We start from the raw sequence: 23,851 nt of genomic DNA on the forward strand, positions 1-23,851 counted from the left end.
TGGCCGTCACAAAGACCTTTGAGGCACCTTTTGACCGTCAGCCCTCAATGACAAAATCATTTTTCAGAGTTCAGAGAGAGTCTGGGAGTTTATATAAATAAATGTGTGTGTGTGTGTGTGTGTGTGTGTGTGTGTGTGTGTGTATTAATTCTGAGAAAGAGCAGGGGAGGGGCAGAGAGAGAGAGAGACACAGGGAGAGAGAATCCCAAGCAGGCTCCATGTTGTCTGCAGAGCCTGATGTGGGGCTCAATCCCGTGAACTGTGAGATCAGGACCTGAGCTGAAATCAAGAGTTGGACGCTGAGCCGGCTGAGCCACCCAGGCGCCCGTACAGCACTCTAGAATTTCCCCTTTGGATGTGAAGCACCAGCTGTGAGCTCTCTTCCCCTAAGATGGCCCTCACAGAGGCCATTCTGCTTGGACAGGCAATCAGGGCAGTCCAAACACAGATGGACCTTTACAAACTCCAACTGATCCTTTGCTAATTTTTTTTTTGAAACCAGCTGACCACACATTATGCTTTTGTTGTAGGAGGGAAGCTAGGAGGGCTCAAAAAGGCAAATATGGCTTCTCTAGAATGCTGTAACTCTAACCCTATGTCTCATCTCACACCCACTGCTCTGTGGGTGCACTGCGTCCTCTAACTATGGATTCTAATCTTGCAGAACACATAGATGTGTGGCTCTGCTCTTGGTGGACCTTCCAGGCTGCATTCATTTCTTTTTTTTTTTTAAGTATATTTATTTATTTTGGAAGAGAGAGAAAGTGTGAGTGAAGGAGGGGCAGAGAGAGAGAGAGAGGGAGAGGGAGATAGAGGAAGAGAGAGAGAGAGAGAGAGAGAGAAAGAGAGAATCGCAAGCAGGCTCCATGCTGTCAGCACAGAGCCTGACGACGTGGGGCTCAAACTCTAAACTCTTGAACAGTGAGAACATGACCTGAGGCGAAGTCGGATGCTTAACTGACTGAGAAGCCCCTGGCTGCGTTCATTTCTATGAAGAATAACACTGAGCAGGTGGGTGATAAGGGGATGGGGTAAGACCAACAGAGACATGAACTTCACGGCATGTTTGGCACCCTCGAATATCTTGGAGGAGGATCCCAGAACCCTAAAAGTACTTTAGAGAGAGAGGAAGACGGCCAGCATGGAGTCAGTGTTATTTTCCCAGCCTTCAATCAGACCAGCTTTTCTCCTAAGTCCAGGGTAGGAAGCGAAAAGGTCGAGTGGGAATGGGTCTCAGCGGTGCCCATTTAGGCTGGGAAGGGGCGTAAGGTGCACAACGAGGGAGGGGCTTTGCAGAAATGAGACTGAAGAGACCGCGGTACAGTTTGTCCACGGCCCTCACTGTGGCGCATCAGCAAACCCTTCAGGTCTCAGTTCCTCCACACCTAAGAGGATGCTGGGCTTGGGCTCCACGCTTCCGTCTAAGGCTGGGAGAGTCCCTGCCTTCCGCTGAGGTTGCTGGGCTTTAGAAAGCACGTTGCTGGGCTTTAGAAAGCACGGACTCGGCTACAGCTTGGCATGCCTTTTCTAGAAGGTCGGGCACCACGGGGCCAAGCAAGCTCGCCTCCATGCTTCCCCATCCTCTCCTCCCTCTTAATCTCCAACCACCGACGTCTCTACAATAACGTCCAATAACTTCAAAGAGACAACCTCACGACACGACTGGCTTTGTGACCCTGAGACCCCAGCTTCACGGGCCCTCTGCCATCTGTCCTCCCTCCCGCCCCTGCCACAGTATATTCTGCCCTAAGTGCACCTGTGATTTCCCAACCGGCCAGATGCCGACCCACCACCACACCCACACCCCTGCTGCATTACTTCTTCTCCCAGAAACCCTTGGCATTTGGCAAATTCTATGCTGGAAGGTCCAACCTTGGTGCCTCCTCTCCTCAGAAGAAGTTCCAGCTCTTCCAGAGCGAAATCGATTTCTCCCCTCTTTGTGCCCCAACGGCACTGGTGGTATCGTATATCATAGACAGCTCTTCACATTTTTACCCCATAAGATGTGAGCAGCGTGAGGGCAAAGACTCAGGCTCATTTCTGTTTTTAATGAGCTAATGCCAACTCTTGCCTCTAGGAACTGCTGTGAAGGGTTAGATAAAATAATGAATAGGAACATAACAAGTAGCCAAAAAAACGCAAGGTCATATTGTAAATGACCGTCCAGAGTAGCAGCAGGAAAGCTGTATCTACTCCAGGAGACTAGTGTCAAGGAGACTCTTCCAACCAGGAAGAAAGAAGAGGTCCCATATGTCAAAACTGCAGCTGTACCCAAAACCCTGGGGACGGGAGCCATCCTTTTCTCTGCTTTCCGGAATCGAATGCACACCCTCAGTGCAGCCCTCGGGTCTGCCTCTGCTGTTCAGTTTACAACGACGAGAATCAGAGACCTGTGGGCACAGGGGAGCCCGATTCAATAGGACGTGTCTTAGAAAACCACACTCGGTTTCACCAGATTTGCTGACCCCCCGGCTTACTCCCATCTACACCAGGGGTAGAAGGAGATTTCTAGTGATTCTGCTATTAAAAGTACCCACGTTCGCATACCACTTACAAAACACTTTCTTGCACACAATCTTTTGAAACCTAGTGACATCTCATGTAAGTACCGTCTGTTGACAGCGTCTGCTCTGTGTTAGATCATCCCACCCGTTGCGGCTCCCAGGGTATAAGTGAAAGGACTGGGGTTTACAGGCAAGCCACTTGTGAAGACAGCCAGAACAGAGAAGGGGCCAGAAATTGCAAACCGAGTCTCTCTGTTCCCAAGTCCACCCTCTATCCGTGGCCCCACGTCTCCTTCCGATAAAGGTCTGTTCTGTAGTACTTTAAGGACCAGGCGGTGGAAAGTCCCAGAACAACCCAAGCTCATTCAAGCCTTCCATGGGTCGAACCTATCCACAGAGGAAGCTGGTAATTTGGGAGCAGTCTTACGACAGGAGTCAAGGAGAGATGGCAGAACCAGATGGCCTTTCAAAGGCGACCCCCCTGAGGATCTGCACACTATGCTGAAGTTTATCAAACCAGCCTGGTACGAGCAGTTGGAACGTTCAGTTTTCCTAAAGAGGACAGAGGGAGGGGTCAGACACCCCAAGAGTTCAGAGACTGAACTCGTAAAAAGCCTCATTTGGATTTTGAAGGAGCCGCTCTGAGGTCTGGGTCACAGCTCCTTCTCACCAGCGGAGGACCCGCTGTGTGTGTGATTTGCTAGCCCCGGACCCAACGCTGTCTGCTGTAGCTCAGTGGGGAGACTGACCTTCGCCTTGACATACGGTTTTATCAAAACGCTTCGGTTAAAAACTCCCAGACTGTACAGGGAAGGGGATGGGTGGTTTATGCCATTTCTTAGTAAGAATTCCCATTTGCCTCTGAAGCGGTGTTGCCTGGGGGACGACCCATAGCCTCTCTGTGCCTGGCGAACTTGTGACTCGTTCACAGGGCTCCAGTTAGGTTCAAATAGGGTGATGTTTATGCAAGCGTTTTGTCCAATGTAAAGCGACAAATAAGCGTAAGGTGACAGAGCTTAAACTTATTTTCAGGCGTCACTGAAGAAGTTCAGGCCGTCCACACACGGGAAGTCATTCCAAGATAACAAGCATTTGCTTACAGTACCTTATCGAGTCCCCTGGAAATAACTTTGGAGATAGATCTCTCGCTCTGCAGATAAGTAAACTGAGGCCCAGAGCTTGAGACCGGACAGCGCTAACAAGCGATTACCAAGCCCAGATCCTGACCCCTGACAGGTGTTCTTTCCACTCAACACATCACCTCAGACTTGGGAAGGGTTCGTGCAGATTTCAAGGCATAGACAGATTAAGTGCTGTATCACTGGTCACACAGGTAGTCAATGGCGCAGTCGAAGAAGGGTCTTACAACGGACCAGTTGTACTGCATCACTTCAAAAGGTAACACCAGCCCGTATTACACACAATCCTGTTCATAATAATGGAGTATTTAACATTCTTGCTTTTCTCGGCGTTTCAAAACTCCCACATACCTGCAATGCTTTTCCATGTCAAGTTTTTCTAATTCTATTCTCACACACATAGGTATGTTGATTCTCTACATGAAAAGGATTATAACTTTTTAATCCTATAAACCAATGAATAACCAGGTGCAGTCATTAAAACTAAGAAAAGTACCCAATGACATTTAATTCCTTGTCTCTTACTTTCTCCTTTTTTTTTTTTTTTTAATGAATTAAGAGGTCCTGGAAGAGGAAGAGGGGAAAGCCCCGCAAATTACTTTATATGATTTAAATAAACTTTCTGTAGATCTCATCCCTATGGAACTGACACACCACCACAAAATTGTCATGTGTGACAAAAACTCCCCGATGCCAAAATGAAGGAAAGGGTGGAGGGGAGGCATTCTAGGTCATTTCACAATTCTCGGGATGCTCCAGAATGTGGTACTTTTTTGTCAGTACGTGTTGACTCTCTACCTTGTTAGGTGGGGAAATCCAAAGGCAATATTTTTTTTTATTTAAAAATGCCCTTCAAAGAAAGTTCTTCAGAAGCCTGTGGTTAATTCTGTTGCAATTTCTAACTCCTTGAAACCTGACTCATGAAACATATCACCAAATTTTGTGAGCCCTCTGACATGCACTTTTGTTGAAATTCGTCCGTAAAAACTCCCAAACATCATAGTTAAAGGGATGAGCAGTTTCTGCAAGGATTTTCTAGTTGCCTCTGAAGCCATTACGAGCCTGAGAATCTCCTTCCTGCAAGTTACCAGCTTTCCCATCAAAAAGAAAGGGACCTCCGAAGGACAAATTAACACTCCTGTCATTACAGTTCAGAATGTTATTGTATTTTTGTTAGTGTAGGTTTATATTTACAATGGATGATACATTTTTTTAAAAGACACATGCTTTCCAGCCTTGCATTCTGAAACCTCCTAAAAATCCCTTACAAATCCCAGGAGGATTAAACATGGAAAAAACAGGGATTTCAGATTCTGTCTACACGTGAGGTCTTTTGCACTCACAGTGTTCAATTAAACCCCTGTTTACATCATAAATCCAGTTCTGCAGCTTTCCTGGAATATCCACGGGCAGAATCCAAAAGTTTAAGACTCTTTCACAAGTTTTCTTTCCTCCTGGTGGAGAGTTGCCTTTCCATTTGCTGTTTTACTCTTCCCTGAAACCCTTCTTTGTCATCTAATGTTGAATTTAAAACCCAGTTCTTTCCAAGAAGACTCTGAAAGCAATTTACAGTAGGTTCGTGTCATATCACAACCTCCTCACCCCCATAAAGACTTCTTTCCAAACACCGAGAGGATGACGGAAAAGACTGACAGCACGCCATACCTCCATACGCCCCCAGTGCTTGGAAAGGAATGTCCGCGAAGCTGGGAGCTCCCCCAGAGACTAGAGGTAGCCGTTTGAAGATGGTCTCGCACGGTTTGGGGAGCCGGGGTTGGTAACTCCGGTCCTCCTTTGCCTGATCCCGGCTCTCTCAGCACTGGCTGCGTCACTGCAGACCGGTCACCCTACTATCTCCTGCTTTTAGGTTTCAAATGATGGACTCAGTTTCCTGTGTCCAGATGTGCCACAGGACCCAGTGGCACTGAGAAGCCAGGGGAGAAGAAAAGCTAAATTTCCGCAGAGAATGAACCTGACTACCTCCTTTGCGTTGGAAGTGAAGCCGGGTGCTCACAGCCCGTCCCCGGACCAGTCCGGCATCGGCAAGAACCAGTGCCTGCTGAAGTCTCGAGGTCTGTTTCTGCACGGACGACACTACCAGGGAGCTTCATTTCCCCTTTACTTTTATGATTTTTCCATCTTCGGCTAAAACCACTCCTTTCGGAGTGAGATTCAACCCAAGCACAATCCCCCAAAGCAACAGGCACGGTGGTGGAATAAAGGCTCTCGCACGGGGCCTCAGGGCCTTCTTGGCTCTTCTGTGGATGTTTCCAGCCTCATTGGAAGACAGCCCCGAGCACTACGGGGCGGAGGTGAGGGTGGGAGTGAGGGGCTGCTTCCCTGGCCATGGCTGAATTTCCTGACGCTGCACCACCCGCCGCGCACCCCCCTCCCCCGCCCCGCCCCTGCCAAATCACAGCTATGTTGAGGGTCCTAATGGCAGAAATGCCCATCTGGTAAAGGCAGAAAGAACTGGAGCCAGCTTTCCCCATCTCCTTTCGCTGACCTTGGGGATCTTGTTCTCGGCACCATTTACTCATCAGATGAAGTGATAACGAAACTAAAACACGGGACATTATACGTGTATTTCTCTGGCAACGGCTGCTCCCTCTGATTTGGGAATAACGCTCGTCCGCTCCAGCCTGCAACTCCCCACGGGTGCACACGTGTACACACACACACACACACACACACACACACCCCTAATAAAGTATCTCATTTACTAGCTCTGTTTATCGACATACGGGGTTCAGGACGGGCTGTCTGCCTCAAGCCCCTTCTCTTTTCGGAACAGCACACAACGCTGCGCTTGCCCAGAGCTTTGGGGGTTTGCTTTTGTCCGTAATCTTGGTGCTGGCAGCTAATGGAGACTCTCACTTTAGCACAAGGAGACTGAAGTTTTGTGATTCGGCCGGCCTGCAGTCCACTCCTGGCTTTGCCACCGAAAAGCCGGCCTTGGGACAAATCTCTTCGCTCCGTTAGGCCTCAGTTTCCTCATTTGTAAAATGTGACTAACACTCAGTTGGAGGGTGGCTGGGAAGGCCAGAGGAAGGGAGAGTCAACGGAGGGGCTCGTCTGACCCGGCTCGGCCGCCCTCACCCCTTGCTCTTAGCCAGTTTCACTTAAAGTCAAAAATACGGACAGACCTTGGAACACAACCCGGGCAACCCACTTCAGCCTTGAAGACTGCACGCTCCCCATCTGCGGAATGGAGATGACACAGCGTCTCCCGCAGAGCCATAGGGGTGCAACAGGATTGGGACCTGAGCCTGGCGCTCGGTCAGCACCCCAGCACGCGGGTTGGGCCTCTATCATTTTTTCCCGGACTCCAAGTTCGTCAGCAAAAGGGCTGTCCCTGGCAAATGTCTGTTCACCTTCCCCGCTACCTACTCATTCAGAGATTCCCCTGAACACCCAGCTCCCTTCCAGGCAGCCTGCCCCGCCCCCAATTCAGCTCAGCTCTGCTCCTCATCACCAGATGAAGCAAAAATCTGGTAAATATTACACTTACAAGGTAACAGGTCTGGAATGCTTGGCATCCCGGGCCGAGTGCTGTTACTTGTTGGCCCCAGACACGTATATGCTGCAGCCCAGGGCCAAACTACATTTGGCTGCTTTGTGCAATTCAAATAAAGATATTAAAAATCCTCCAAGTCTATAAACATTCGTACTGTTTGCTAATCAAAGGGCTACGTTTCTTTCTATTTTTTTTAAAGCCATCTGAAGAGAACTTGGCACGCGGATTGCTCTTTTCTGTTTAGAACGCAAGGAGCACTGTGCATATGTGTGCCACATAGGCTTCCAATATACATAGACACATGATTTATCTATTTTAGTCCAAATGGACTCTACTTCCAGAGTGGACTGCCTTTCCCCGAAACGACAGACCTAAGCAACTTTCATTCCAGAGTCTATATCTGTAAGCATCGCAACAAAAGTCACTGCTTTTGGGGCGCCTGGGTGGCTCAGTCGGTTAAGCGTCCGACTTCAGCTCAGGTCACGATCTCGCGGTCCGTGAGTTCAAGCCCCGCGTTGGGCTCTGGGCTGACACCTCAGGGCCTGGAGCCTGCTTCCGATTCTGTGTCTCCCTCTCTCTCTGCCCCTCCCCCGTTCATGCTCTGTCTCTCTCTGTCTCAAAAGTAAATAAACGTTAATTAAAAATAATAATAATAAAATAAAATAAAAAAAAAAGAAAAGTCACTGCTTTTGGGTCACATGATTGGTGACTGATAGGAGCTTCTAATTCATGGAGGTGACAGCTATGGGGGGTATGTGTCCTGTCTCTACCACTTAACTGCTGTTGAACTTGGGCAAGTTACTTAATCTCTCTCTGTGCCTTGATTTCCTCCTATGTTGAATAGAGACAATAATAATACCTATCAATTATTGCCAGGATCAAATGAACCAATATCTCTGAAGTGCTTAGAAAAGTCCCTGGAGTATAAGAAGCACTACATAAGTATACGCAGTAAATGTTATTGTTGTTGCCATTATTGTTATTATTGACCAAATACCAAATGTAAATAAAAGACAGAATATAAAGATCCTAGCAAAGGGTAACTTGTTCCTTAAGCAGAAGAAGCTAAATGCGATTAGACTTTACTAGGCCTTCCTTTCTCCACTAACAACAAGTAGAGGAAAATGGTAAAATTAGATTATATCACAGCCAGCGACTTAAAGTTGGACTTCACCAATTCAGATGTCAGGACTGAACTTTTCTCAGTCATAAGAACAGAAAAAAAAAATGCCATTTTTTTCTTATTTTTCAGTTTCTTATGTATTTATTTTTGAGACACAGACAGAGAGGGAGGGGAGGGGGGTAGAGGGGGAGGGAGAGGGAGAGGGAGAGGGAGACACAGAATCCCAGGCAGGCTCTGCGCTGTCAGCACAGAGCCCAACGGGGGGGGGGGGGGGGGGGGGGGGGGGGGGGGGGGGGGCTCGAACTCACAAACCATGAGATCATGACCTGAGCCAAAACCAAGAGTCAGACACTTAAACAACTGAGCCGCCCAGGTGCCCCTAACCTCGGAATTTTTAAATAAAACCTCGTCCCAGATGGCCACCTTGAGAAAGCACACGAGAGGTGGCTTTGAGGCGCAGGTAGGAACAAAGAAAGGGGCAACATTTTCCTAAGGATAAAGACAATGTCGCACACTCTCTTGGTTTGCTTTTGCAATTAAAGGTAAGAGTGAGGCTTTACTTCCCCCATGGGTGACAGAAGGTCATGTTTCAAGGACACATGGATGACAGAAGGTCATGTTTCAAGGACAGCTCGAGCCTGCTGGCAGACATCCCTCTGGCTCACTGGCCCTGGAAGGTGCTGCTTGAGCCGGTGATGACCATGGGCCCAAACAGCAAGCAGGTGAAGGCTACCTTTGTGCCCTTTCTACACCTGTTTGTCTCTTACCCTTCTCGTCCCCTCCCTGCGTCCCCCTGGCTCCCTCCACCCCTCCTAGTACATCCACAGCTCTTGCTGTTCATTCAGGTCCCTTCTGTGTAAGAAACAGAAGAGACAAGCACTACCACATAGACAATGAACTAGAACTAAGGAGATGGTGGCAAACAGGGGGCCCCCTGCTCATGTTACCGAGGAACAGTTAGAAGCCAATTATAGTAGTTAGAGAGACGGAAGGAATTTGTATCCAACAAGACCCTCTGGGACCTCGGACTGCATCCTTTGGAGGCATCTATCTCGCAACCCCATGACGTGGGGTAGACTTTCTCTCTGGCCACAGCTGGACAAGGTAGAGGAGAGGACCGGGCTTCCCGGGGGTCAGCAGGGGCAAAGCTATACCACCAAGGCTCAGGCACCAAGCAACAGAACAGGACTTCTGTTCTTTGTACTTGAAGAAGCCTAAGTCTCTCTCCATATAAAGTATATTAGGGGGAGGAGCACTGAACTGAATGAATCACAGTGCTGATTTGGGGGTGGGGTTGGTGGGGAGGGATGTCCTTGTGGTTAACCACATTTTACTGGGGTTTTTTATTGATTGCAGTTGTATTGAAAGAGACATGAGTCAGACATACCATATCCGAAGCCACGTATGGCGCTGGGTTCTAATGGAATTTCAATGTAGGAGAATGTCACGGACTGTACTATGAAATGTGAAAAGCTTTGTTATCGACATAGACCTCGTTTGCTTCTGTCCTTCAACGGCTGAAGAACAGGCTGAGTTTTTTCTAGTTCCCTTCTCCTTGTAAGGCTGTGGCTATTCGCTGCTGAGGTACACACACTGTTCTGTGGACAAGTACAGGTGGCTTCTCTTAAAAGGTGGTTTCGTTAACCAACCACCTTGCCCTTGTGCTACCATTGTCCTTTGTTGTAAATATCATTCAGCAATTTTCTACGATTCTGCTTCGTAGAGGGTTGTCAGTGTATAGACCTGTCCCCACAAGCAGGCTTACAAGTTACTTGAGGGCAGATGTAATAGAACAATAGCAATTTAAAAATTACAGCAATAAAAGGAACATGACTTGTTTGGAAAGGCGAACCATCCATCACGTACCCCACCAGGATTATCCCATTTTGGTGGAAGATAAGAAACTGAGGCTTAAACAGGAAACAAGCCCAACCCAACATACGGAACTAGAAACAGTGCCACCTCGACTGTACCCGGATTATGTGACCCCAGCGTATTCCTCTGGGCCGTGCGCACTGCCTCTTCCAGGAGGGACCCACTTTTTATCCACCTGTGTGGTTCAGGTACCAAGCCCTTGGGGCACTATCTGCTCAGTAAATATTTACCGAATTAAACTGAATAAAACAAAAATTTTCCACATCAGTGTTTTCAGGGACAAGCCAGGCAGGGATTAGAGACACAACAAGGGAGGCAGATGTACCCACTTCGTTGCAGAAAGAGTTAACAACACACATAGTCCTTTTAGGCAAGTTCTGAGAGCTTCAAGCCCTCCGGAGAAGACAAAGAATGTCATTCTGCCTTACTTACTTCCATCAATTTTTAAACAGTATCTCTGATATTATTTCCTCTTATCAAAGTTGCTGGCACTTCTTAAAATTCTTTTCGTAGACTTTTTAAAAAATGTATGCTTGGTTTTCTCAACGTATGGAAATTGGATATTAAAAAACATGGGCTGGAATTTATGGTTTCTCTATAGTTCTCAGGATACAAAAGCTAGAAAGTGAAGATGTCACTGATCACCCTGAAATGAATGAATGGATGAATGAATGATGATGGTTTACTTAGCCCCTACCCCGTGCAAGTTATTTTCATGTATTCTTTTTTTTGAAGTCCCATTAAGAAGCAGATTTTTAAAAATTCGTTCTCATTTTAGAGAAGAGAAAGATGAGGTTCAGAGAAGGTAGCTGACTTGCCCGATATTACACAGTTAGGATTTTATCCAGGTCTCTTTTATGCAAAGCCTGTATTTTCTTTCTATTATATCATAGACTAAGTGCCACACTCAAGAGTCATCTTTGGCTCATGTGTGAGTCACTTTCTTGGCTTTATCAACCATAGGTTAGGATCAAAAAAACCAAAGGCTGTCATCTTCACAAGTTTAAAGGAAGGGACCACCGTCTGTTATAACAAAGCAAAAGAAACAGAGAGGCCCATTATATGAACCCGTCTGTCTAGACAGATGACTAAACAGGGGTCCCTCCAGGGTTAGACTTGAATTTCCTCCGTTCAGCCTGTTGGATATTTAGCAATAAAAAAAAAAAAAAAGAAAGAAAGAAAGAAAGAAAAAGAAAAAAGAAAAAAGCGCTGCTTAAAGGCTGTAGTGCTAATCTACCCCCTTCTACGCTACCCAGAGAGTAGTTTAAAAGTCATTCCAGTGCAGCCTGCATGTGTTAAAGTTTCAAGCAGAAATCAGATTGAGACAAGAAGGGCCCTAAAAATACTTGTGCTGTCTGGCTAAAGACCCAAGAACACAGGCCTAACCGTCCCTTTATAACTCCAGTGACAGCAGTGTGAACTCGCAGAGGGAGCAGGGTGCAATCCAGGTGTCCCCGTAGGACTCTGCACGGCAAGCCAGCATCAGAGTGGGGCTTCTCCTCTTTCACACGGGCTGGGAGGTAGCTCCTCCTCCTGCTCCTCCCGTGCCCTGGGGACTCTGCCCTTTTTCTAACTTATAATATGAAAGACACTACTGCCAGCTGACGAACAAGTCAGCCTCCTTTCATCAAGGCTAAGAGAGATAAGCAGAGGCTGGTGATGTTTTCAAGCCCGTTAATATTGCTACGCTTTGTGTACAGAAAGGTCTTCCAGGTAGGCAATTAGGAGTTGGCTACCAGACTATGAGGCCCCAGGCAGAAACTGGAAGCTTACCCGTTAACTAAGATCTTTCTCATCTCCCCAAGAAATCCTTAGCAACATGGAAGGCACTGTTTCAATCATGGCCCGTATTTGCAAAATTCATTCACTCCCTCATTTAACAAATATTTACTAGGTGCCCGAATCTACAACATTCTTTCATATGTATGGGGATAGATAGGACTGCCAGGAACAGGTGGTAGAATCTCTAGGGGCTTGGCCTGGTACCATTCTGGACTTTTAACAGGCATTCAAGGATAAACGCAGCAGTTGAAGTAAGGACTCAGATTTACCAGCCTGCAGAAAAACAACAACGATAACCACAGAAAGGTTGTTCTAACCAAGGAACAAAACGAGAAACGCCCGGATTTTGCATCCCACAGTCCAGTGATTCCGCGATCTGGACAGCAGAAGAACTACAAGGAGGCACCACACTTCATGGGAGTTCACATTACAAGAAACCATTTCCATTCCCCAAATGGGGAACACGGAACACAGACGCGCTAAACTCGGAAGTCACCACCTAATTCCCACATCCGTGTTCAAGCCCTCAGGTTCTGGCGCGTGCCTTGAACTTTCCTAGGTTTTTAGGAGCGAAATACTGTATTTAAGGGAAAAGAACAAAGACATCCAAACATATCATTTTTTTCTTTTTTCAAAAAAGAATAATTTCTTAATAATATAGACACATATTATTCTCAGTGAATGCCCCTTTTCTGACATCTCATCCTTTCATCCAAAATTTTATATTTAAGTTTATCATCTCAGGGGCCTGACTGATAGGATGAGCTTTGGAGTCAGAGAGACCAAGTTCAAGTTCTGGCTCTGTCACTTATTAGCTGGGTGACTGTGGGGAAATTCCATGATGCCTCTAAGCCTTGGTTTCCTTACCCATCAAACGGAGAATGATAATTGTGTTTACCTTATAAGGCTAATATTTAGCACAGCACCTAGTGTAGCTATTCGATAACCGATGGCCAGCGTTAGCATTATTTTTCACCTTAATTAACGTTACTAAAGACAGAAACTGCCCTCTCCCTCTACCAATACCCCTACTCAAACATATGCCTTTTCTTCATGCAGAAATTCACTCTAGCTGGACAGAAAATCATAGTTTCAACGAAAGCTATGGAAACCCCCAAAACAGAGGTTCTCCACTCTAGCTGAACATTAGAATCACCTGGGGTTCTTTGGAAAACAAAAGATGCCCGTTCCTCCCCTGCCCCCACCAACTGAGTCAGAACTTCGGGAGGTGGCCCCCAGCATATCAAATGCCCCCTAGGTGACTCAGTGCGCAGCGACGCGGAGAATCTCGACACTACAGCCCTCAGACGGCGACCGAGGCGTCGACAGTCAATGCTTCCAATGAAGGGTCTGAGCACGGTGCTATCTGAAGTCCACGGCCAAGTCCCTGCCACAGGGCCAGCGAACCGGTAGGTTAGCTGTCCTTGGTGCTCTCCTGATCCCTCTCCAAAAAGACCGCCCTCTCCCTAACACTCACACTCAAGGCAACAAGCCCTGAAGCGTCCGTGGCCACAGTTCCAGAGGGAGCCGCCCTCCTGCTCCCCTGAGTGTGGGCAGCGGACAAGGTAAGTAGCAGCCTTGGAAAAACAAGCCACACTGACCAGGAAAACAGAGACGCAACCCCCGCTGCCGGCACCAAAGCATGCGAGTCAGCTCCACTTCAGAGCAAAGGTACGATCCAACTGAATATTAGAAAAACGTGGTCTGACCGTTTCGATTTCAGAGGATCCAAGACCAATTGTGACTCGAGTCAGCGGACAAAGTTCACATTCAGCAAAACAGCCCCAGCAGCTGCCCCAGGCACACAGCGGGCCGATTCAGAGACACAGATGTCCAGCCGTGCGCAAAACAATGCTTTCATTTTTTTCTGCTCTTTCCCACCACGGACCTCAAGGGCAGGATGGAAAAGCCCATCATCTGCGGCCACTAGGGACAGGCCGTGGAGATGATTATGAGCATGCCAGACCAAGCCACCGAGCTTGCTCAGGGGCCATCAGCACGGACAGGCGGTTGTCACTGTGTTGAGAGTCACACGGGAGATGCCCCATGCCCGCAGGGTCACTCTCCATTTGCTCACTGGACACAGCAGGAGGGAGCACGAGTCTAAGCAACCTACCTAGTAGGTCGCTGTCAGGAGACCAAGGTTCAGGTTGGACAGGATTCTAGGCAACCACACGGCACGTGACGTTTCCATTGTCAAACGGGCACGGAACTCACACGCATCTTGTGACCTACTCTCCTGGGATGCAGCTTGGGTCTTACTGGGGACAACATCTATCAGATACTGCTGGGCGCGTCAGGACCATGGTGGCAGTCTGAAACCCTGAGGCTACGGGATGTCACTACACTACATGTTGGGGAGGCAAGCTTGAGTTTTAGGCTTTCCCGGACATACGTAAGTTTCACCTAACACATCAGGGCTTCCTTCAAAAACCCAGTACTTGCCAACTGCGCCATTTACACCAGATAAAAATGGAGAATGACATTTATGTCTGTCTTATAAAATCAACCTACTAATTATTCAGCAAATATCCATTGTAAAAGTCCCCATAATTCCACAGACAAAGCAAGAGTGTGAATCCAATCACGTCACACACGCGATACAGAAAGTTTTTGACATGAATGAAATCTTTCTTCCTTCCCCAACTCCTCCACCTACACTGTGGTGAATGGTATCAGTGGTTCAAAATGTCTGCCCCTCTCCCCTGGGCCCATTGCCCCCTGGCATCCACCTTTGTGCTCCCTTCCTGTGCTGTTGAAATCAGCTGTGGCCAATGGAACCTGGGCATGGAAAACGGCCGTATCCCCTGGTCCAGCCAGGAGGTCAGCATGCCCAAGTTAGAGGCTGCTCTTTTACCTGGGTCCCGGAATGAGGATGCCATGGAGCAAAGCCACAGCCAACCCAAAAATCCTTATAATATGAGCGAGAGGTCAATTTTGGGGGTATGCCATTGAGAGGAAGACAAAAGCTCTAGATAGTGACCTTGAGCTTGTAAAATAATGCCATATTACACAGAGTCCCACGTGACCACAACACATCACCATCTAATGGATTTTATAGGCAACAGGCAAATTGTGTCTGCTGAATGTATCAGCCTTGGATAAGAAATACTTGATATAAAACTCCTATCCCCTAGGCTCAGTATTTCCAAGTGGGTCTCCTTAAGGAATGTATCAGTTTTTTCAAAGACCACACCAAGGGCTCTGCTGTTTCATGATTCATTAATATGGTAGTTATGCAAACTCAGAGAGGAAGGAAATAATACAAAAAGGGAAATCTCTTCCTTCCAGAGAGCATACACAGCTTCCCATTGCTGCTTGAGGACTGCCAAACGGTCATTTCAAAGGTTGTCCCTCAAGCGGCAGGTATCACCTCCCCCAGGAAGACCTCCTTCACCTCTCCAGGACAAGTTAAGCAATTCTTCTTATTTAGAATCGGGCCTCTTACTTAGATAGAATCAACCATCTGGTGGTGGCTTTTTGGTCTTGCTTGATTGGTTTGGTCTGCCTGACTTCCTCACTCAGTGACAGCCTCCCTGGGGATGGGATCCACACCACATTCCTCCATTTGTTGGCCTACCTAGCACGACACTTGGCCCACAGTAGACTGGATAGCTACTTCTCATACGGACGGATGAAGGAATAAGATCGACATTCCAGTCTTACGGTTCAAAACTTAAAAGTTAGAAAGCCAACTCTGGTCCAACAGAAATGCTTTTCAACGAATAAGAGACACAGTTTTGCAAATTCCCTGGCTTATGACCTCATTTCAAAGTTTAGGCAAAGGCACTAGGCACATCTGGACACATCCAAATACGCTTCTAAGCCCAACTTTCTAGTTGACACGAGGAAAGGTAGTTTGTCCTTCTTTCAGGCCAGTACATCGTCCCCGATGAGTTTAGTGCCCCGTGTCCCTGGCCGCTGAGTCAAAGATGGCTGTGAAGAGGCATTACAGTGAGTATGAACTCTAGTTCTGCCATTCCACACTTGTCAGCACAGATGGGAGACCCAAGAGGTTATCTGAAAACACAGATAGCTTCTTCCCAGAAAAGAAAGGGCAGGTGAGTTGACGATAACTCAGGAATATTAATTTAAAACACTAAAAACAAACCATGTTCTATATACAGAACCCATGGTAGCCTGCCTATCAGATGATTACTAAATAAAGAACTCAGCACTATTGGAAATGCTTGATATAGTGAAGTTTCACGTGGAAATGCAGCTGCCAAACGGCCGTCGCGATGCATTACGAAGACCTCCTCACTGCACCTCACGCCCCTACGTTAGTCACCCTGGGGACTATTCTCAACTTCACAGCCATCAGGACAACCTTGACTAAAACCACCGTCCTCCCTCTGTGGCTCAGAGGAAAAGCCACAGGCTTTACAAGGACCTGTCTGTCCAGTAACATCTCTCTCATCTCCTCTCCTAGGACCCTTTTGATCATCCTGGAACACGACCAGAGCAGCACTGGCTGTCCCCTCTACCAGAAGTGGTCTTTCCCACACAGCTCCAGGCTCCTCTCTGACCTCCTTCAAGCCTCTGCTTAAATGCCACCCTCTCCACGAACGCTTCCACGCCCAGCTTCTCTGAAATTCCAACTCCCCTCTCCAGCCACGACCCTGCTCCACGTTTTCCGCTCTAACGTTTTCAAAATTCTGCCATTCTTATTTCGTTTTTTAAAATGAATTATTTATCTTCCTCCAAAAGGTGGACCTCTCTAAGGACAAAGGTGTTTTGCTGTTTTATTCACTTATCAGCGTCACTAGCGCCCAGATCGGCGCCTGACGCACGGCAGACACTCGGTAAATACCGTAGCATGAACTAATATCATAAGAGTGTCCCGTTTCTACCTGTGCCTTCCCACAATCTCTGCATGCATTTGACATTCATTTCTCTCAAAACTGTACCTGTATTTGTAATGAATGTAGAGATCTTTTCATTAAAAGCTTTGGGGGGAAATAGTATTAATACCATCTGTGTTCATTCTTTGCATACTTTTCATTCATTTCATTCTTTTCATACTTCAATCGTGTGGGATGGTTGGTGATATAGTCCATGCAGAACCGAACATTTCTGTAAATAGTTTGATAGCCCCAAACCCTACAGTAGTTACAGAATATCCATAATGTGTGGCCGGATTCAAAATACTTACGGTTCCAAAACCACATCAGAATAACAGGAGGTATAGGACTGCATAGATACCAAGCAATTTATCCTTAACTTTTCTTTTCAATAGCTGGTCAGATGTGCACCTGCTCTACTACCTCTCGTTGAGAAAAACAGCATTTGGAAAGAGGAAACTGCTGTTACTCAAAGCTGAGTTTGGCTGAGAGAGTGAGTAGAGTTTACATTCCATTGTCGGCTAGATCCTTACCCCATGGAATGTCTGAGAACAGAATTCAGGCCATGAAGAGGTCGGCAGTGCTTTGATCCAACAGAACGTCAAGAAATTAAACACTATACATTGACTTATACGTTATATATGTCACTTACACATAATGCACGCGTTTTCCAAATTCTCCTTCCACTCACAGTTGCCCGGTTGAAGGCACCTGAGCGGAAAAATTCACCCCCAAGCATAACTTCCAAACTAGGCACCCATTACCCCGTGTGTCTAATTTATTTCCGTACGCACTCACCGCTCCCTCTGTGGTGAAGAGTGAGCAAGGGAAATGTGTGACACTATTGACAACAGCCCTACCTCGGTATCTGCACGCACGTGGGAGAATGGAAGGCGCGGGGCCAAGATTCTGCTGTGCCGTGCATTAAGGGTCCCACACTTGCAGAACCAGCTGATCGAACACAAGCCCTACTGGGTCTGAATCCTTCCATGCTGAAGGGCTGTGAGTACACGGTCCTGCACATTTGGAGCATCCACAAGCTCCAGTGAGGTCAGAACAGCCCTCGGTGTCTGCTTAGGTGTCCAGCTGCCTCCACTCCCCCCACCCCCTCCACGGATCTTGAGATCCACGGATCTGGTCCGAGACCAGGCCAGGGAATCTGCTTTCTGTGACACCTCGGGAGATACAACTGCAGGCCACGCTTTGAGAAACACCATCTTTAAACCTTCACGGGGCTACTTAACAGCCTCTCATTCAGTAAACTCTCAAAACAAACACAAAAAACCAAAACCAAAACAAAACCCCAAACCACCTGAATTTGCCTTCACAATTTTCAATCCATTTATCCACAGGGAGCCCGTTCCAGTTGCTGATCTCCTGGCTTCTTCTATCTCATTAGGAAAAGCTTCAGGCAGGCTAACCTGATCTCAACCAAGATTTTTGGGGGGGGGGGGGGGGTGATGAATTTAAAAAGAGAAAAATGATTCAGCAGCCACATGGGCTGTGAGAAGCAAGGACCATTTCGTCCTCCAGAGGATTTTATTTCCAGCTGATGAAGCACCAGCACCGCCAGTCCAGTCGTGGGTGTCAGAACACAGAGTTATCAACTACACCCAGGTTAGAGAGTGAGAACAGCAAGAGACGCCACAGGCCCAGCTCCCTCCGGCCGCTCCCAACATCTCCTTGGAAGGGAGAGGCGGTTCACACAAGGTGACAGGGATGGCCGTGGAGCCGCTTGGCACAGGCCAGCCTCCACTTAACGAGCGCTCAGAATCACACTCAGCATGGAGAAATTCACCCTGACCCTGGACACTTGCCCCCTGGCACCCACTCACTTACATTTTTACTCAATTACTATTTCTAAGAACAGAGACAAAAAAAAAAAAAAAAAAAAAAAAATGCAGAGCCCCACTGCTCAGCGGTCTTCTATGGAAGGTCTGAAAGGGGTCCGCGGGCTCTTCCCACAGGCCTGGAGGCCGGGGGTGGGGTGACAGAGCCTCCCACTGTACGGGAATCGACATGGGGCTGGTGCCCTATCTCTCCTTTCCACACCCTTGGAGATACTCCTGATCTTCCCAGACTCGCTGAAGAGCAGGGTGGGTTTCCAGTGTTGTTTTTTTTTTTTTTTTCACCAAAGAAAGAAGGAAGCTTGTAGCAATTAAATGACTGAAAATAACCCCAAGTGAGGAGTGTCTGAGAGGAAAAACCACACAAGGAAGCAGAGTGGGGCTCTCAACTCGTTTACTAGGGGAAGAAAAGCGGACAAGGAAACGAATCCAAAGTAGTCACCGAGAAAGTGATAAAAATGAAGGGGACGAGATTTCAAAGGGGACGCAAAAAGGAAGCAGGAAAGTGTGGGAGCTCCGTGGCCTGGTGGAGGGCGTGGAGGCCAGACCTGAATTCAGATTCTGGCTTTGCCTGTGCTGTGCCCGAGGACAGGGTCTTTCCCTGTCCAAGCCACGGTCTCCTGACACGTGGGGATCGTCATCCAGGCCGTGCCCAACCCACCGACACGGGGAAGGGGTCAGGATGATGCGTCTTAAGTGCCAGGGACACAGGAGGGAGTCAACAAATGTTTTCCTCCTCTCATTCCATCCTCCCTTTCCTTTTCCAAAAAGCCAGTGGGACAAACACCAGATAATTAACTCTTCTTGGTTTGGACAGTGAAATGAAATACAAATTATGGATTGAAAACAAAATATAATCTGTCTCACAAAAGGGAAATCTAAAAGCATGGATTAAACTTTGCACTCTTTTCACATGGCAGTTCTTAGCCACTTCAGTTCATGAAAATAAATGTATACTCTCAGTAGAATCAGTTCTTTTTGAGGAAACCCGGCCTGGCCCATTGGAAATAAACTACTTTAATCCTTCATTCCTTGATTCCTAAGAAGCAAGGCTGGGCATGGTATATTGCAGGGGAGGATATACCAGTGAATCAGGTGTCTACCAGGGTAATAAAAACATTCCTTTTGTCCCTATCTGGGACCTCTGCCCACATTTAGCACCGATATCATCCAAACCTTCTTGGGGTCTCAAAAATGCAAGTGAACCAATGCCAGGATTGCAAATTCATTTCATTTCTTCCTGAACATGGATCAGGGGCAACTTCGGACCCCTGAGATCTTGAATACCTCAGGATCATCTGAGTCCTATTTTGCTGTGGTCTCCCTGCTCGGCATACAGTAGGCACTCAATAAAGGCTGGCTGAATTGATTACCGTTTCAAATCAGAAAGCACTGAGACCGCTGGCTTCAGTGCCCCTCGGCCTCGCACGTGGTACTGGCTCTGAGGGGTGTGCACTTGTGCTGAGGGTCAGGGTTGAGTGGCCAGCTCCCACGTCCAGTCGGCCAAAGGCCTGACCCATGACAATCCACTCTCAGGCAACCCAGAAATGACACCATGAAGGTCACAGATAATGGCAACTTTCCCCTAGGCTTCCCTATGAAGAAGAACAGCTCCTTCTTCCCCTTCAGTCGAGTACAAGAAACGTTAATTGAGCAACTACTGTATGCCGGGCAGAAGAACATAGATGCAAAAAAGAGAACAAACAAATGACACTTGATGTTTTGGCCATGCTGTTCAACCCCTCAGAAAGCATCCTCCATGGGTCGGGGGCGGGGGGGTGGTGTCGCAGATCCGTCTTTCGGATCACTATGTCACCCCCGGGACACACACGTCATATACCCACAATCCGTTCTTTCACATACAACAATTAAGTCATCAGTTACCGCAAAGCTGTTCACAACTTTTTCTCAGGTAAACTGTGACTGACACTTTGGGGCGCCTTTGTGACTATTCAGCAACAAGGCTGCACTTCAGAATTCTATCTTGCCTCTGACAAGTTCCCCACAGGAGACACACACGAAAGATGGACTCGATGTCACTACATCAAATGAGGTATAAAGCAGACAAGTATACTCACCAAGGTACCCACAGAGCACCTGGGAATGTCTGGAACACAAGCTGCCCACTGAGCCAGAGGGTGTTGTAACAACTGGGCAGACAGCTAGGAGTTTTAAAAAGCACAGTCATTAGCTATTTTACTGAGGAGACGCCTCGCACAGAGCTATACAAAGATTCAAAGTCCAAGGGGCCTCTCTGAACATACTTATTCCCCCACATACGTAAGGTCCCTGCTACTCAGGGACCAAGGAGTTACGAGGGATTCTGGATTCTGGTCCCAGATCTGTTGATCTCTTAACCACCAGCCATGCTCCTGAATTCCGTTTTCCCTTTAACACTTAGCTCTAGCGTCAAAATAACAATGTACAATTTATACACGGAAATGGTAAAATAAATACCGTGACTTATATTAAAGATGAACAGGAAGGGCCTTGACCTCCGTTGACAAAAGACAGCCTACCTATTGTGAATGAAACTGAATGTTTCATTTGGTTGGCCTAGATTTCGGTTTTCTTAAAACCCCCATCGTCATTTCTAACCCGCGTGTGGAAACTCTTCGAATAAAGTAAAAAATGTGAGTGGATTTTGGTTCGGGGCTGCTGAGCTACAGTTTAGAGATCTAGGGCTGCGTGGGATGGATTAAACGCATCTGCCATGACAGTGATCCCATCATGAAATTTTGAACTTTTCTTTCTCTAAAGTAACAGCAACTATACCTCGTATATCGCCCACCATATTTTTATTAAAGAAAATACACCGAAAAATACCTCTAATCGAAGAGAAAATACTCTTGAGTGTTCTGTCTGGGGTGGAGTGAGTGACAAATGGATTTTTGCATAAGAACATGTAGACTGAGGGGCGCCTAGGTGGCTCAGTCGGTTAAGCGTCCGACTTCAGGTCAGGTGGTGATCTCGCAGTTTGTGGGTTCAAGCCCCGCGTCAGGCTCTGTGCTGACAGCTCAGAGCCTGGAGCCTGCTTTGGATTCTGTGCCTCCCTCTCTGTGTGCTCCTCCCCAGTTTTCGCTCTGTCTCTGTCTCTGTCTCTCTCAAAAATAAATAAACATTAAAAACAAAATGTAGACTGAAACCTTTACCCTGTCCCTGGTTTCCTGTGAAACTCAGAACATTAATCCCTGGATTTACCCAACCTCTGTTTCTGTAAGATGAAGCATACGTAACGCTACCCCTGAGGGGTTTTAGATCACAATGACACCGGCAAATTGAAGGTGATCGAGGGACGTAATAGTATGAGTTATCTCATCTGATAGACGAATCCCCGACCGGCTTCCAGACCTGGTGTGAACCTACTTCTTCCCGAGCTCCCCACCCAGATGTAAAACCCATGTACCTTCTGTTCACCGAGGGTACGTCCTCCAAAAGCGGTTATCACTGCCACTCTTCAGACCTGACTTGCAAACTGCTTTTGACCAAAGACAAAAGCCTTGTGGGCGGATGCTTCTCTCTCTCTCTCTCTCTCTTTTTTTTTTTTTTTTTTTTTGCCAGATTTGTGCCTATTTTATCTCTCACTTTGAAAATGGATAAGGAAGCCTTTGTTTTTTCCATGCCCTGTAACTTACCGTCTCCAACGTTCCGCCCACTACCAAGACCCCAAGGCCATGCTTTCACATGTCTGTGGGTTACACCTTCCGGTCAGAGCCCTGTTTCATGGAGACTCTGGGACTCCGGATGGCCCGGATGGCAAGGAAGACGAAGGCCAACACCCAGGTTTCTGCAATATGCCCCTATCATCTTGCCACCATATGCCGCTACCAGCCGGCATCTGCTCACACGTGTTCTCCCCAATGAGCAACCATGTTGTTTATTTTTAGAGCCTCGACACAGCCTTCACAGGGAGAAAATTCCCTCGAATAACCCGTCAGCCAAGACAGGAAGCTACACTGGGTATAAACTGTTTGTCACAAGATTAGCAAGTCAAACAAAATCCTCGTTCATATCTGACCTCTAACAAGAGATGCTGAAAGTTATCTTAAATAAAAATCTCCAAGACTATAACCAGAGAAAGGCAGAATATGCAGAGGAAGTCGCTTGGCTAGCAACACTTTTTCTTCCAACGATGGCCCTGTGCATTTCTTGGGGGGATTTAACTCCTTTTCCTGGGAAACAGCACCTTCTTCAGGCCAGTGGATGTCGTGGTGCCGGAAGAGGGACAGTTCTAGTAACAGAATCCCGATCTCTGAAATGCCCCAGGTCACCCAGGTCAGAGGAAGTCTGGGTGGGACCAAGGCAAGGTAACTACCGTCCTTTGCAATTTCCAGCAAGTAGTCTTCAAGTATGCACCTTTGGTTTACTTTTACTCTGTTATAAAGCTGCTGTATTAAATCCTTTCTTTTCTTATTTTCTTGCTTTGTTTTGTTTGTTTGTTTTTAAGCAAGGCCAAAAGACAGGGCGCTCTGGTGCTGATCCATTGTGCAGAAGTAAAGACCGGAAATCGGATGGAGACAGAAGTGATGCTAACAGTGATTATTTAGGTTAAAGAAAGCAATTCTTAGTTTTTAAAAAAAATCAGTCTCAACTATCCATATGACTAAAGTGGCACTGTGGTAGGAATATGCTTTTTTAGATCAATGAGCCTTTGGATATGTATGAAATGCTGTATAAAGTGTGAACACCTATGAAATTCCGAGACATGAATTAGTTTTAGAGAAACAGTCCTTTTTAGAAGTATTTGGGCACCCCCTGACTGATAGTGGAGGACTATCACTCGTGTTACGTCGGAAGATAGAAATGGTCCTGAATTAAAATTCTGCATGGGTAATTTGCAAAATGCCTAAAAGATTATGATATTAACTGTATAAGTTGTAAGGTTCATTTTGCCTGTGATGACACAGCTAAGGAATAAAGCTAAGGAACAAAACAAAAACAGAGTGTTTCCGGAGCGTCTTCTGGAGCTCCTGCCTAAGAATCACCTGGCTTTCTTGTCAAAGGGCAGGTTTCTGGAGCCCACGTTAAAACTACTGAATCCCGGGGCACCTGCGTGCCTCAGTCGGTTAAGCATCTGACTTCAGCTCAGGTCATGATCTCACAGTTCCTGAGTTGGAGCCCCGTGTCGGGCTCTGCACTGACAGCTCGGAGCCTGGAGCCTGCTTCAGATTCTGTGTCTCCCTCTCTCTCTGCCCCTCCCTTGCTCACGCTCTGTCTCTC

General features: G+C 47.2%; 1 protein-coding gene across 3 annotated transcripts in view; it reads right to left on the reverse strand.

Annotated features, from left to right (window-relative positions):
- The window catches only part of TGFB2 (transforming growth factor beta 2), an 82,422-nt gene that overhangs the window by 46,083 nt on the left and 12,488 nt on the right, over positions 1–23,851 (reverse strand). For 2 of the 3 annotated variants that reach the window (XM_019465644.2, XM_019465647.2), the window contains exon 2: positions 20,710–20,793. The exons of the other annotated variant lie outside the window; for it this stretch is intronic. In XM_019465644.2, coding sequence (XP_019321189.1) covers positions 20,710–20,793 — 84 coding nt within the window. The remainder of the gene's footprint in view (positions 1–20,709; positions 20,794–23,851) is intronic. 3 annotated transcript variants of the gene reach the window in all.

The sequence above is a fragment of the Panthera pardus genome, unplaced genomic scaffold, assembly GCF_024362965.1.
Source record: "Panthera pardus isolate Hobbes unplaced genomic scaffold, ASM2436296v1 HiC_scaffold_21, whole genome shotgun sequence".
NCBI lineage: Eukaryota > Metazoa > Chordata > Mammalia > Carnivora > Felidae > Panthera > Panthera pardus.